At 46.0% G+C, this 15,531-nt stretch overlaps 1 protein-coding gene across 1 annotated transcript; it reads right to left on the bottom strand.

Annotated features, from left to right (window-relative positions):
- Positions 1–6,487: 6,487 nt before the first annotated feature.
- On the bottom strand, positions 6,488–14,582 carry T265_12114 (hypothetical protein; the record flags this gene model as incomplete). The annotated part of the gene is made up of 5 exons (XM_009179104.1): positions 6,488–6,738; positions 7,599–7,672; positions 10,919–11,006; positions 14,180–14,512; positions 14,545–14,582. 5 exons carry the CDS (start codon positions 14,580–14,582, stop codon positions 6,564–6,566), a joined length of 708 nt encoding a protein of 235 aa, XP_009177368.1.
- Between the last annotated feature and the right edge of the window lie 949 nt (positions 14,583–15,531).

Raw genomic sequence — 15,531 nt, 5'->3', positions numbered from 1 at the left:
GTTGTCGAGACTAATGATTGCAAATCCGTGGTACCCAGACCGAGGTCTTATCAATGCCACCGTAATGCTGTAGCGTTTTCCCTCACAATTTGCGTCACGTTTCGGCCTTCAAACTTTGTGGTGGCCATTATGTGTCCCGTGTCTGACAAATGTTATTTTGTCCCTATCCGTTCAAAAAATCTTTTTGGCATCACTTTTCTGTTCAGTCTGAAGCACAGCCAATGATCTAGTCAAAACGGAGGATGGTGTGTGATTCTAAAATATCGTTTTTTGTCAAGAATAGTTGGACTTTTACCTTTCTAAGCAATACCAAGGATTTCTCCATCCGTAATTTGTTAGTCTTAACGCGAGTCATTCTGTGAAGTAGTTCTCTCCAGCTTTTCCCATATAGGCCGATCAACTTCATTCAAAGATACGGCCTCCGATTCGCCAGATGCTCGGTCTTTTCCATCGGTAGCACGTTCAGGTTGATAGGTTGGAACTTTTCGGATTCCTGTTGAGGATTACATTGCACGGATAAAGTCAACCAAATTTGCACCACTGGAAATAAGTGTTGATTGGGGGTTGCAAAATACCTTGATGGTAACATGCAATGGGTAGTCGGCTGGCTTGCCGACCCAGCCTGTCCCTTGGTCCATTTCCAGCCTCCGTTATTTCTGTCCCACAACATGTCTGTTCACGATTTCCTACTAGAATAGTGAGCAGCCTGAGCTGGTATGCTCAATGTTCCAGGACGACACTAAAATGACTACTTTGACAATCATGCGATGGGTTGCACTAGTTGTTCATTCGGAATGTCTAACAGCTGTTTGCTACTTTGATTTGAGAAGTGCGGTATGGTACGGCGGGTGTCTCGCCGAAAACAAGATTACCCTATAAGTCAGTTGATGCTGATGCCTACATTGAGTACATCTCATTCGCGGAAAAGTCACGGTGTAATAATCTTTGTCGGCAAGTGCTGAGTGCATGAACTGCGAATTTTTGTCATCTATGCCGATTAGAATTCGTGCATTGCTTTGTTTTCCATATTCGGAGTGTGTCTAGTTTTGTGTTAGGCGTGGGATGCTTGTTGAGCCATTATCTCGGAAATCGGCGTATTCTGCGAACCTTATTGAAACATGAAGACCAGTCTGTATGCCGGTCTTATAGGCAAACCACGATGGTTCCTCCATTCATTTTATTACTGCGCCCGCGTACTCCTGCTTTGCTCTGTCATGGCATTGATACCGCCTTCACCTTGTTTCAAAAGTTGTGTGTATCACTCACCCATATACGTTCATCTCCGGTCTGCCGGGCCTGTTCTGACTTGTTCTGCCGTGATTTCTGCCAGTCAGAATCACGAGGCTAGCCCCGGAGGGGACGACCGCAACCCACACCGTGGAGCCAACATGCCGCTCGGCGTTACCTAGTGTGCAAGCTGTGACGCTGCACTGTGCCGGGTAGCGGCAGGCTTGTGAACTTGTTGACGCCACAAACGCGGACAATTGGGGTTTGCTCACATATGTGTAAGTATCGTGGTAGTATTGTAGACCTCCAAACCCGTTTCCTATTCGGCGTCGCCAATCAATCTCAACAGGTGCTTGTGTGTAGACGGGGGGTTGTTCCTGTTAATCTGGTTGCTTGTGTGGTTTTCAAAGTTTATCTGATATCTATTGACTGATTGACTATTGATTGTCAGCGAACTGCCGAAGTAGGCGAACCGACCAACAACCAGTGGCTTACTTGCCTGTTAGATCACTATGGAATGAGCGTTCGAACGAGGCTTTAACTATTTCCTTGCTTACGATTTTTCTGGAGCACTCACCGTGAGGGAAGGAGAAAGCTTTCGCTTATGTACCCACAACCTCATCGGACATCGAAGACACCCAGTAGACGGGTGGATAGACAGTTGCTAGCGTTTTTTGTCTGTCCCTTCATTTGGTCCTACGGCCGTTTGTTTCGTAAACTGGGTAGTCTGCACCAACAACTTAACTGAACCACGGCATTAAAAGACAAAAACCAGCTATAATTGTCTACCTGCGGGCTTTTTGGCACTTTATTTCGATCAGATTGTAGTCTTATAAACAATTTTTCCTTGTGTAAGGGAACTGATTATTATTCGATGGAATGAAAGTGCAAACGTTGAAATCAAAGTTACATGACTTTCATGCCGGATGCATATCTGAACTTAGTAATCATAGGAATTTTCCAGTACGCTCAATTTCTATCTAGTGTTTAAGGAGCTACCACTTTTGCACTGTTCTGCACCTTCTGAGCTTCGAGACTCTTTTACAGTCTGTATATATTGCCGGACGTGTATTGAGGGACAGTATGCGCCGTCTGGAGACCAGAAGTGAGGTGCAGCCAAGCGGCTGTCATGTTCGACAGATCACCGAATACCGCACAATCAACCTTAAACCAAAAAGATCACTCAGTTGACAGACCTGTTCAGTTCTGGTGAATAGATGCATGCAAGACACCGGTGCAATCAGGTATCATAAATGTTTTGTGGTACAGTGGTTCTACGGAAGGTTTGGAAATTTCAAAAGGGATTTTGTCGTTTAGGTGAATCCACTGTATGCCGAAAGGCCTAGATAGAATTGTAGAGCTGCGTCAGGACGGAATCATCCGCAACGCGCATCTTAGGAATGTCCGGGAGAAATTGAAACAGCAACTTTCCACTTATCAGTTGAAGGCCAGACCTTACGGCCACACGAATCAGAACAACATTGATTAAGTAGCAATCGGATAGGACAACGCCACTCAACCTTTAAACACAAAATTCGCATCAGGTGGTCCTATGTTGGGTGGATCGCTGAGTAACATATGTAGCTACAATTGAGACGTGCATTTGGTAACCTGGCTTGGTAACAATCCTAAGTGCACTGTTCCGTAGGTCCAAAATGCTGTAGTTGTCTCCGGAGGAGAACTCAGGTTCGCAAATAATCCGTTTGAAACTTCTATGGATTCATACTAATCAGCATTATCATTGGTGAAGCTGCTGGTGGCAAACGTACAAACCGACCTGTAGATAGGCAAACTACCGCGTTGCACGCGGTACTCACGCTCACCGATCAAGGATAACTTCGGTTTGTAAATCGAGTTGAATCGTACCTAAATCTCTCGTTTTTAGCATTATTCACCTGAATACGCCACATGAAGTCATCATATTGCTGCATGTTTTCTTGCTGTTACGCACTATACGTGGTCATCATCATGGTCGACAGCATGACATCAGTGTTCCACACCGACGCTTCACTGGCGTACAACCATGATTTATTTGGAAGCCTCATTGTGAAGGAAAGAATAAAGGTGGAAGGAGGAGGGACTTGGTGCCATCTTAATTTCAATTTATCTAGCTATAAACCATGTGCCATAGGCACATTGGTTTCAGCTGCTACAGTTTCGATCACGGAAAACGGGAATGTGGAGCGTACAACCGAGCCTTGAAGGCGAAGTCGTGTTCATTTTGTTCGGAAATTGGATAGCTACACATCGAAGGTGATAGCTTTGACGAACGAGAGTCACTGAATGCGTGATTAGGCCATTTCTGCCACTGTCATTAACCATTGGTGGTCTGAGTCCCGGGGTCCCCATCCAGGGAGGCGGCAGTTTCCGACCTAACTGAGTTTACCGGTTAGTGTTTTCGTACTTCGTTGCCAGGTCACTGTCCACCTCTCGGTCGCTTCCACTTAGCACACGGCTGAGCGAAAGGAGCTCTGTTAAGCAGACGGTATTCTGGCATGCGGAGTATATGCCCCAACCAACATAGCCCATGAAGCGCGTGCAATTCATCTGTTGCGGGAGAGTTCCTAAGCCTATCCGGCGTACCTCAGCATCACTGATTCGATGTACCCACCAGACCTGACCAATGCTTCGGGGACACCGATGATCAAACGCTGACATCTTTCGTATGTCCTCTGCGCGTAGGGGCCTAGCCTCTGATCCATGAAACAGTATGGATCACACCACCTCGGTGTAAGGTAGACAAACTGGCATCAGGTCGGCGTCGTAGGTGTTGGAGTTTGGTTAAAGCTGCCCTGGACTGGTGGGTTCGTGACCCCTCGCGAACAGCCAATAGATTCAGGAGCTCCACGTTCCCTGAAAATTTATTCCTGTGGATTTTTGCCGAAGGAAGACGTGGATAAGTTGTTCGAATGTACATGCGAAACGTTGTCGAGTTCATCATTTCTGATGGAGTGAACACGGAAGGACAACTGTCCCAGATGTAACTTCGATTGGCAAGACGGTCAGATTTTTAATTATCTCACTGGAAAGGACCAGCGAATGAAACGTAACGATTACCGTGAACTGGAGTTAATAAACCTCACACTGGTGGGGCGATCTTTTGAACTGGCATCTCTATCGGTTTCTGGATCCTTTCATTTCTACTTCTCGAACCGATGGCGGCGTCCCCGTCTCACCGAATAGTAATATCGATAAATCGAAAGTCTCGGGAATCGGTTACTTGACCGTTGACCCACATTTCATCACACGGTCAACGGGTTCGGATTTGGACGGAGATGTCACTGAGACAGGATGGGAGATCGATGATACTCTATAAGTATGAAAAATTCACCGGGAACGCGATTATTGCGATAGTGAACTGCCTTGGTATGTGCGGAATGTGTTCTACGTCGATACCTCTCAGCAATTCAGCTTCCACTGTGAATGAGGAACAAGACAGCCAGTCCCCAAGGCACCAATTCAACCATTTCTCAAAAACATTCCATGTGTTTTCATCACCCGAAAACATAAGTCAGCTATTCCTGAGCCACGGGCAAATACACCAACACTCATTCAACTAACCTTAGTGGCAACTCGTGTAATTGTGAGGCTCACGAATTCTCCTTGTGCTGTCACGCGTGCATCGTATACAGACTGGCTAACAAGCCCACCCCCAGTGAGTGCGCAATGGAACAATAACTCCCAGTATACGTCTCCAGTTCAAAGCACCCAAACCTCATACTACAAACTCTATCCACCTGTCCTGCTCGGTATGAGAACAACATTCGTCCGCCCCCAAGCAGCGGGACAACCAACTTCAGGACTTCAAACACACTGACCAACTCCACTGCTGCATCCAGCGACTTCGGGTGTCAAAAAGACAACCACATCAACCGAATAGGAGGATATTAATGGTTAGGTGCGTTCTGTTCATCACCAAGATTCGGAGGAAATGTGCAGAAGCTCTCGGGTTTTAAGTCTTGGTTACCGCCGTAGTATCGACTCGGCGTTGTGGGAGAGTTGACGCAACAACCCTGACCAGAGTCTACAACCTAGGAAGAGACAAACCTCATCAACCCAAGATGTCTAAACATAACAGCTTCTGGGAGCTCGATATGGCTGTGGTTGAGGCGGGAACTTAATAACCGGCAGTTCCGTCGTTCGAACCCAACCTCAGCACCTGTCTATGATCATGAAACTTATCAGTAGCCCAGCCCTCATGCTTTCTTCAGATGGCATGACAGCTAGGCAGTGAAAGGGTGTCACAGCTCAACTATTACTACTTATCAGGATTTTTGTCAAAAATCAAATGTTCAGTATTGCACGTTGTACAATTTTTTAGTATCACACTGGGTTGTGAATGGGAATTTTCTGCTCGGAGTATTTAGTCTATGCACAGGCGGCTACTGATTGAGACCACTTTCAGCCTAAGACCACGCTTTCCGGTTTCGGAAACTGTAATGACCACATTGCTAGCTGGATCTGTTCGGCAGTATCCTCGGGTAAATGAAACGCAGCGATTCAGCCAATCCTTCAAAGCAAGTCATCTCGATAGCTGACAACAACGACGAATTAATTGGAATCAGTTCTCAGGATCCACTGGAACAGAGAGAGAGACTGTCAATTCATTTGTGGACGGATGAACTGTGGTTCCATTCTGATCAACCTTATTTGCACAGCTCTGCTGTCCTGACGCGTTTGTCCCCAAGGAGTGCTGGAAACAGTGGGTCGGAAATTTCCTGCTCCTATTACAACCAAGCAACGTATCACTAGCCGCACCAGGGTTTGGACTGCAGATCTTTGATATGCGTGGCCAGTGTGTCTACGCTGTTACACCAACTAGGTAATGGGACTACTCAGATCAGCTGACTAACCACCTATACGAATTGAGCTAGTAAGATTCCACTTGGGAGGCGTGCTTCTGATCAGACATTATTACTGGAAAACTTTGGTTGGCAACCATAGAAATCCCACAACTACTGACAATCTACTCACAGGGAAAGACAAATAAAAACTGACAGTGGGTTTGGTACCTCGGATTTTAATGAGCGACTTCTACCGTAAGTCAGATGTGTTCTTGTTTCTATGTCTACCAGACTTTCGCTGTGGCCCAAAAAGCAACCTCTGCCGGTGCATTTAAAAGTCAGTTCGCTACGCTTGCTGTCCTAATACCGGAGATAAAGCGTAGAACGAAAGTTTGGTCGCAGAATAACTAAACTACCTTGTGTACGTATGCGTTCGTTCGCAATCCCCCTGGTGAAAAATATATAGAAGAAAAAAGCAAAACTGTTCAAACTGTATTCGAAAAGTGTTTTTGTGAACCAGAAAGGGTCCGGATCGGAGGAAAGATGTGATTTTTACTGGATTGCAGCCAAGTAGTCTTTGACTTCACTCGGAGTAAGAACTCGGAAACCGCGTTCGTTGCATATCCCAATCTCGATATTATTCTCTGTCATTTGACCCTCAAAGCTCTCCTTCAATGTAAGAATGGCGGCATGCACTGCATCGTCTAGTTCAAGGTCTTTGTTGTACCTGCAAGTCAAGAACGGAGCGTAACTTTGGAGAAACTGAGGCAGCGAAGCATCATGGTTGAACACTGATATCATGTTGTGAATGATGATGATGATGCCATGTTATTGAACTATGTGCGACCCCAGAGTTGCAGCGACCACAGGAGGATAACTAATAATAATCGTCCAACTGTAACACCCTTTCGGTGCCCAGCTGTCACGCTACCCGAAGGAAGCATGAGGGCTAAGATACTGCAAGGTTACCCGAGCCTAGACGAGAGCAGTCGAGAATCATCATTACTGTCAGCTGTAAGAACCGCGTACTTGTCGCACAGTGGTTGTAGCTGCCACAGTTTCGTTCACCGATGATTCGGGGAGGTGAGGTAGGTAGCTGCGCATTGGAGGCGGGAGCTGATAAATTAGTGCGTGAATATAACTCTGTAGGTGGACTGTTAAGCGGGGGGATTGGGAAGAGAGCTATACATTGAGGGCAATAGCTTGGATGCATGAGCGCGCGACTGAGCCATGTCTGACAATGTCTCTAACCATTGATATGGCCCGTCTCTGGGTTCCCATTCAGGAAGACGGCAATGACCAGCGCAGCTGAGCTTGCTGGTAATGGCTTTAGCAGTCCAGAATGTCAGGGTTTGGTTCGAACCACGAACCTTCGGGTCAGTAAGCCTTAACCACTAAGCTTAAGAGAAGCAGGCAAAGTGCTAAGGCCACCACAGTTGGCAGCTGTGGAAATCATCAAACGGCGTGATCATGGGAAGAATGTTGCATTTTTCGAGTAACAACTGAGAGCCGAATCAACGGATAAGAGCGTAGGACAGTAGCATCCGGGTGGACTGACTAGGCTTTCGATCGAAACCAGATACGCACCTTTTTTCTAGAAAAGATTTGCCGTTCTGAGAGTTGTGTCCAAGGGCCGTGGCTTTCCAAGGAAAATAAGTGCCCTGCAACATACGAAGAAAGAATATTGGAGATATAATGATTGTTGCGGACAACGAAGTTGTGAGGTTATGCATTTCCCTAAAAAGACTAGGCAAATTTAAATCGTAAATTGCTTTGCAACGCACTAAAAATCACCCGTCTGACAGACGAGTTTGTTTTTTGAGGGGGAAAAAGGGTTGCATTAGGAGAATAAGCAATAACTATCCCAGAAATAGCCAAGCAGCTGCTACTAGCGGACACCACCCTTTCAGAACGGACGGTAGACGAAATAATGGAAGGTATGAGAGCAAGTCTGAATCTAACTTATTTCGTTTTTGACTCAGTGGTCTACACGCAAGAACAAGGTCTAGCAATGAGATCTCTAATATCCTTGGTTTTGGCAAATATATTTATGGAAGAATTTGAATAGAGAGCTCTAGGCGGATTCCCATACCCACCTAAGATATTCTGGCGTTATGTGGATGACACTCGGTGTGATGAAACGAGACAGAGTTAGCGAGTTATACAGGTATCTGAATGAACTGAGTCCACGCATCAAATTTAGTATGAAGATAAAGTCAGCCTCAGGTAAACTAGCCTTTTTAGACTGCATGACATATAAGGCCGGGGCAAACTAAAGACTACAGTGTACGAGCAGCCAACCAACACTGGGGCAGTTTTGAACTACCCTGCCCACCCGAAGTCGGTATTCGCCAGTATTGTCTCATCAATGTTTAGGCGTGTAAGGGCTTCGTGCACAGAAGCTGATCGGACAGCGGCCCAAATTGAAGTAAAGAACAAACTTCGGGGTGGTGGATATCCAGCTAGTTTGATTTGGCGTCAACTGCGAAGAGTGTTGGTATCGGTAGTGAAACCCAACAGGATCGGGACCGCTGTTATTCCATATAAAGCAGGGACATCGGAGGTTATTCGAAGAATTCTAAACACGGTCAACATAAGAGTAGCTTTCCAGAAGGGGAACACTGCGCTCTGCAACGGTGCAATAGAAGGATCGCCTTCCGGCAAACGGAACCAGAGACTGTATCTACAAATTAAGTGTTATGACTGCACTAAGGTCTATATAGGATAGACAGCCAGGGAACTTCACACCAGAATCGGAGAGCACAGTAGAAAAATAAACAGGCCGCCTAGAAACGCGGACGAATATCAAGTGTTACTGAAAGATTTGAACAAAAGCCCCTCATAGAAAAAGTTCAGCCGTAACACCTTTTAGGTACCTAGCTGCCATGCCACCAGAAGGAAGAACGAGGGCTGGGATACTGACAGGTTGCCTTAGCTTAGGCAAGGGAAGTCGAGAGGTAGAGGTCGGGTTCGAACCAAGAACCTTCTGGTCAGTCAAGTCCCGATCCAACCACTGAGTCATCCCGCCCCTCATAGGAAATTTAAGGATTCTCGTTCATTGTGTGTATTCAACTTCCTGACCCCAAAGTTGCACCGGGCTCTCCAACTTGTTTTCCCTTGCCTGATACTACAAAGAATGTTTGTTGATTCCAAATCACATGGCGTACCTCAAATAGTTCCCGAACCTGCTCAGTAATTCCGGGACTTCTTTGTCTGGGTCTATCTAGGAAAGACACCATGAACGTGTTCCCCTCTCCCTGATCCCAATAACACAGGGACCCCTGCACTGACCTATTATGTCAAGAATCCTTGAATCGATATGGTCCAAATAATCCCTCAATGTCGAGTAGAACGTCCTTTCAATGACCCATACGGCTTTGGTCGTACCAAGGATAGCATGCCTGCTACTTCTCTCTTGACTCCTTTGAAAAAGTGGGTTCATTTGATATGCCAAAGGTATTCAACCAAGTGACATACTTTTCTTTCTGTCGAACTTTGCCTGAAGGGTCATCACCCAGACCTGATTAACGGGATTAGAGCTTTCCTATATAACCACCCTAAGTACGAATACGCGGCGTCGCCTCACAGACCAAGAAAAGCAGCACTATAAACTCTCACGTCTGTATTTATCTCATCCAATTTCACCACCCGTTACGTCGATGTTTCCAGTATTGCGTTTCATTTCATTGTGGTCGACCGTAGAAACGCCAGTAAGTACTGAATCTCAACGTTCACAACATAGGTGAAAACGGTTTTCTGAATGCTGTCCACAGTTGCTCCTATCCACTTGTCATTCAAAAACACTTGATTGCTTTCAATCCCCATTAACCGATATCCGTATGATGCTTTTCCATATCCCGCCCTGCTCTTCAACCGTAAAAATTCTGGCGAATCGGTCACCTCGAAAGACTATTCCGCCGTTACGAGCAAAACTGTCTTCCCCCTCATAAATCGCGGATTCGCTGTAGTTCAGAGTGCTATCATCATACTGGGCAACCTCAGCTGTGCCTCGTACCTGATTGGTAACTTGTAAACAATTCCTCACTGTCGAAATGATTCTCGACCTAATTCACCGTTACTATTATACGGAGGTTCATCTTGAGGAGAATGTTAGCTCACGTGGTGCAGATGACCGTTAATTTGTTCGCAACCAAAGTGTTCACTTTCAAGGAAAAACCAACAACTAACTATAGATGTTTACCAGAGCTAGCTTCTTCTGCTCCTCTTCCTTAGATCATTGGGTGTGCAACACTTCCTTTCGCATCCAGCAGCCCTTGCCACATTTTAATCACAAGCCGTGAAACCCAACACTTCTCGGGACCCTTTTTCTCAAGACAAGCCCGTCTTCGAAACCACCTGCTGCTCTGTACAGTCTCCGAGTCTTCAAAATCCTATTTGAAATTCATTTCGGAGTTTTTCCAATACCATGTGCCGACTTAATAGGAGTCCACCTGTGCGTAATGAAACATAGGGACGCAAAAAGGGCGAGATGGCTCGGTGGTCAGAACCGAATTTACTTGACCGGAAAGTTCGTGGTTCAAACCCGACCTCTGCCCTTCAACTTCCCCTGTCTGGGCTTGGGCAACCTGGCAGTATCCCGGCCATCATGCTTCCTTCGGGTGGCATGGTAACTAGACACCGGAAAGGTGCTACAGCTGAACGACTATCTATTATAATAAGAACACCAGATTTATTCTATATCAAGTTGAGTTGCAAGTGTGTTGGGTTCATTGTAGACGAGTTATACATTGGACTTCGTAGGAATTCTCATAACTATGGCAACCATAGTGCATGGGGGGCCACTGATCGCACTGATCGATGGAATTAATTACCCAATAAAGCTACGTCGAAATTCACAAGCAAAATAATTGTTGTAAGGCAGCAAAACTGAATAGTAAGTAGCTTACTGATGGATCACACTGATAGAGGTAGGGTCGTTTGGCTTCATAATCCCACCCGGCGATCAAAAGTGAGACCCCGAAAGGACGTACGCCGCTGGAAAGTACGAGGAAGGAGGAAAACAACCTGATGGCTTAGAGACCACAAAGGGGTCGCCAACTTAAGTAAAGTAAAGCAGACGGTTTTACAAACGAATATTTTTCATTGGGCTAAGCATTCCAGATAGACGAAGGCAGAATCGTCCACGTGTGGGAAAAAGTCTAACGACTTCGCATAGAGCCAAGATATAAAGCTGCGTTGCGAAATATCCTTTCACAAAGAAACTACAGTTTTAAGATGACAAGTTGCAGTATACCATCAAAATTGCCAAATCAGACCTCGCCTCTCGAATTCACAATGCCTGATCTCATGAACTGTGTGAAAAGAAAACATAAAAAAGGAAACTCGATGGAGGCAGCATTGGTACAGCTAGTTCGATAGAAAAAATGTTGGTTTTTCGTTATTCCAACGTTGAGTGGTTGACTTCTACTACCTTCGGATAACCACCAATAAAGGTGGCAAGTGGCTAAGTGAGTTAGTAAATATTTTATAGACTAAAGCTTGCTTGCGCATGGCTTTCTGGCACAGGATGATCAGTCCATCACTGACCGCAACACGTCCTACCCAACAGCATGTTCGGAAATTGAAAAGACAAACGACATCTTATCCTCGAGCCGGCATACAGCATTTATCAATTTCACTGGTGCATCGAGAATTCCCTAGCTCAAAATCCGTGAGTCGACAGTAGCGTCCATTTTCAAAAAGGGTACTCGAGGTGAGTGTGGTAACGAGGTGCTGGGGAAGGAGGAAAACAACCTGATGGCTTAGAGACCACAAAGGGGTCGCCAACTTAAGTAAAGTAAAGCAGACGGTTTTACAAACGAATATTTTTCATTGGGCTAAGCATTCCAGATAGACGAAGGCAGAATCGTCCACGTGTGGGAAAAAGTCTGACGACTTCGCATAGAGCCAAGATATAAAGCTGCGTTGCGAAATATCCTTTCACAAAGAAACTACAGTTTTAAGATGACAAGTTGCAGTATACCATCAAAATTGCCAAATCAGACCTCGCCTCTCGAATTCACAATGCCTGATCTCATGAACTGTGTGAAAAGAAAACATAAAAAAGGAAACTCGATGGAGGCAGCATTGGTACAGCTAGTTCGATAGAAAAAATGTTGGTTTTTCGTTATTCCAACGTTGAGTGGTTGACTTCTACTACCTTCGGATAACCACCAATAAAGGTGGCAAGTGGCTAAGTGAGTTAGTAAATATTTTATAGACTAAAGCTTGCTTGCGCATGGCTTTCTGGCACAGGATGATCAGTCCATCACTGACCGCAACACGTCCTACCCAACAGCATGTTCGGAAATTGAAAAGACAAACGACATCTTATCCTCGAGCCGGCATACAGCATTTATCAATTTCACTGGTGCATCGAGAATTCCCTAGCTCAAAATCCGTGAGTCGACAGTAGCGTCCATTTTCAAAAAGGGTACTCGAGGTGAGTGTGGTAACCACAGAGGTGCTGGTTTGATTCCTGTTGTGACAAACTTCCTGGCGTCATTGATTCTTCGTCATCTTGAGACGGCACGAGAAACCTTGACTCACGAGGAGCAAACAGGACTTTGACCGGGTAGAGGATGCGTTGACCACATCTTCACACTCGGTCAGGTGTTAGAGCAACGCCACAAGTAAAGACGACCCACACCCGACCTAAAGCTGTCGCCTTGTCGCGGTGGTTGGCCTTCTGTGCTGCAATGATCCTGCAGCCTATACCGGCTGGAACTCAGTTTCCAAAGGTTAAAACATGCCAGGAAGCCCAAAGGGGAGTGTCCTAGCGAAGAATAGCAGGTGATCGTAGTACGAGGCGGTCTGGAGGTAGTCATACTGCCCTCTGCGACAGGACTGGAAAGATAGTGAGGCGTTTCCTCCAGGTGACATGCATGTTTATATATAGGGAAGCAGAGATTCTGCTTCCCCCCCAAAGGACCGGTTAGACACAAACACACGAGTAACGCGACAGAATCCCACCTCGCCTATACCCTTGACCGACAACACGTCAGCTCTTGTCTGGTGCGAGTCGGAACGACCCTATGTGATTTCACACACCCCAAACCTCCCACGTATGGGAAGACAGGACACGGTCAATACACATACGCCAAGTGACTCTGTTGAAGCCCGGAACTACTCCGTCACACAGGCCACAGACAAGCCAGGAAGTATGTACCGGCCAAAAGTGTATAGGAAACGCCACACCTGCGTTCGAATGAATTTGATGAATTATTATAACTTGTACCCGAAAGGCAAGTCGCCGTCTTTGAACTACTTCATCCTGATACCTTATTTGCGTTGAAAACGTGGATTTTGCTCGTGCTTGTAACCTGATTATTAAGTTGGTTTGGTTACAAGTAGAGCACTAACAACTGGTGACGCCGGCAAATGACATACCATGTTGGATCATAAAGCGCAAGATATTCAATCAACTTCAGTTGCATCAACATCCAACGCCAACGCAGCCTATGTTCATCTCCCACCATCCTGGCACCAGGATCTATGCCCAAATTCGCCCAAATCTAAGCTCAGTTTGTTCTTCGTGGAATTACTCAAGAAAATACTATGTACTAACAGGTACTTGCACAACTCCCACCCGAGATAGCAACTGATGTGGAATAAACAAACGAGTGATCTAGTGAGTGCAGACGTCCTGAGCAAATTAGGAGAAGTCGTTTGAAGGAATAATTCAACAAGAGGGAGACCACTTCAGGTCAATAGCTGAAGCACCACTGTAAACTGCTGAGGCCGGAACAAGGGAGGCACCAGGCTGGACAAGAAAGCCTATAATCCACCACTGAACTGTAAACAGGGGCCTGGGCGATGACTTTGTCCCTGTTCTCCGAATTCTCTATGACCTTCAACTCCCCTTCAGATGCGTATCAGACTTCACCAGAGAAAAACAAACTATCGCCACTACATGCGGAAGATTACGCAGGAACCTAAGCCCTAAAGGCTAGTTGTCCTTCACTGCAAGCCACAAAACTCACAAATTTCATATATGATTTCTGCGCCAACAAACGGGATGTACAAGAGAAGCCTTGGACTCCACAAACACTCGTATACCCATCTGCTCCACCCAACGAAATCAAAGAATTTTGGGCCTAAAAATTCTGCAATCACTCAAACAACTTTATCAACATATAATTCAAGCATCAAGGGGAAAAGCGGCTCACCCTGATTGCGTATATTCCTGCATAACGGCTGCTGTCCTGACAACCAGCTGCTCCGGGGATATCGTATCTCCATAAGCCATCTCGTAGGCTTGGGCCGATTTTCTAGCTTGCTTCACCAAAACACGATAATCCGGTGAAAGCCCACTGTAGACCATGCCGATGTTTTTGCTCACGTTTTCAATCTTGTGGATAGTACTCTCGTCAATCAACTTTGAGGTGAACTTCTTCTCAACAGCTAACACGACACCATTTGTCGCGCGAATCCCCACAGATGGAGCACCTGCCTCAACAGCTTTAAGCGCATACTCGATCTGAACCAATTTTCCCGAGGGGCTGAAAGCCGATTAATCGAAATCTACAGTTACCTAAAAGTCGTCAGGGAAAAACTGTATCTTTCGGACATGCTGACGGTCTCCGCGTCCCGCCAGGTACGAAAAACGGGGGCCGGGCATACTAAGCACTGATTGGTCCAAAACACGTGCATGTAAAAACCGCAAGATGAACAATTTTGTAAGGCCTCGATGCATCACATCCACTGGATGGATATTAGTCATTTTAACCTCTATGGGAACATGAATTAAGGTAAAAATTTGGGTGGAGTCATCTAGGTGTAGTCGCTTATGCAACACCGAGGTGACTGAGGCTGTGTGGATGAATGCTACGTCCTTCGACCAGGGAAACGTGTTTGCTAGTTTCTGTAAGAATATTAAGTAATCTAATGAGTTAATTACGAGGGATTGTCTCCCAGAGCTTTCCAAGTAAGCACCACGTTAAAGAAATGAATATAAACGTGTCACTTTCCGGGGAAGATTAGGAATTCTATACCCCTTTTGTTCACGAACTACGCCTAAGCACACTTTTTAGAGATGTCTTGCACGCCTTACTTACTGAAACTCTCAGATAACATTGTTGTAGCAGGACTTTTTGAAAATACCGCACTTAATGACAGCTCCGAAACGGACGAACGAAAAGCAGGGTTTTGTCGTATGCCTTGAGCCGCATGCTGAATCACCACCTTTGTAGGCGCCGCCAGTTTTGAAGGTCAAACTTGCCGAGCATGTTCATGCGCGGGACGCTAAATCGCCGCCACCCCAATTTAAGTAATTTGTTTGGCCCAGATGTCGAGGCACACGTTTGTCTTCCTTCTTTGACACGTAAGCACGAAGTTTTCTGTAGGCCGCCACATCAAAATACCCTACGAGACTTTTTAGCGGCCCGTTGATCATCGTGAATGTAGTTTTTAGGTTACGGAACTCAAGCGAATGCTCTCGGTTGACGATGACCCCCTCGGCACTCCAGATGGGCCAGCGCTGCAAACAAGGTTTTTCGGCCACTCATCTTTGGTCAGTGCA

This window comes from Opisthorchis viverrini (genome assembly GCF_000715545.1).
Source record: "Opisthorchis viverrini unplaced genomic scaffold opera_v5_877, whole genome shotgun sequence".
NCBI lineage: Eukaryota > Metazoa > Platyhelminthes > Trematoda > Opisthorchiida > Opisthorchiidae > Opisthorchis > Opisthorchis viverrini.
This window is presented reverse-complemented; position numbering and strand designations above follow the sequence as displayed.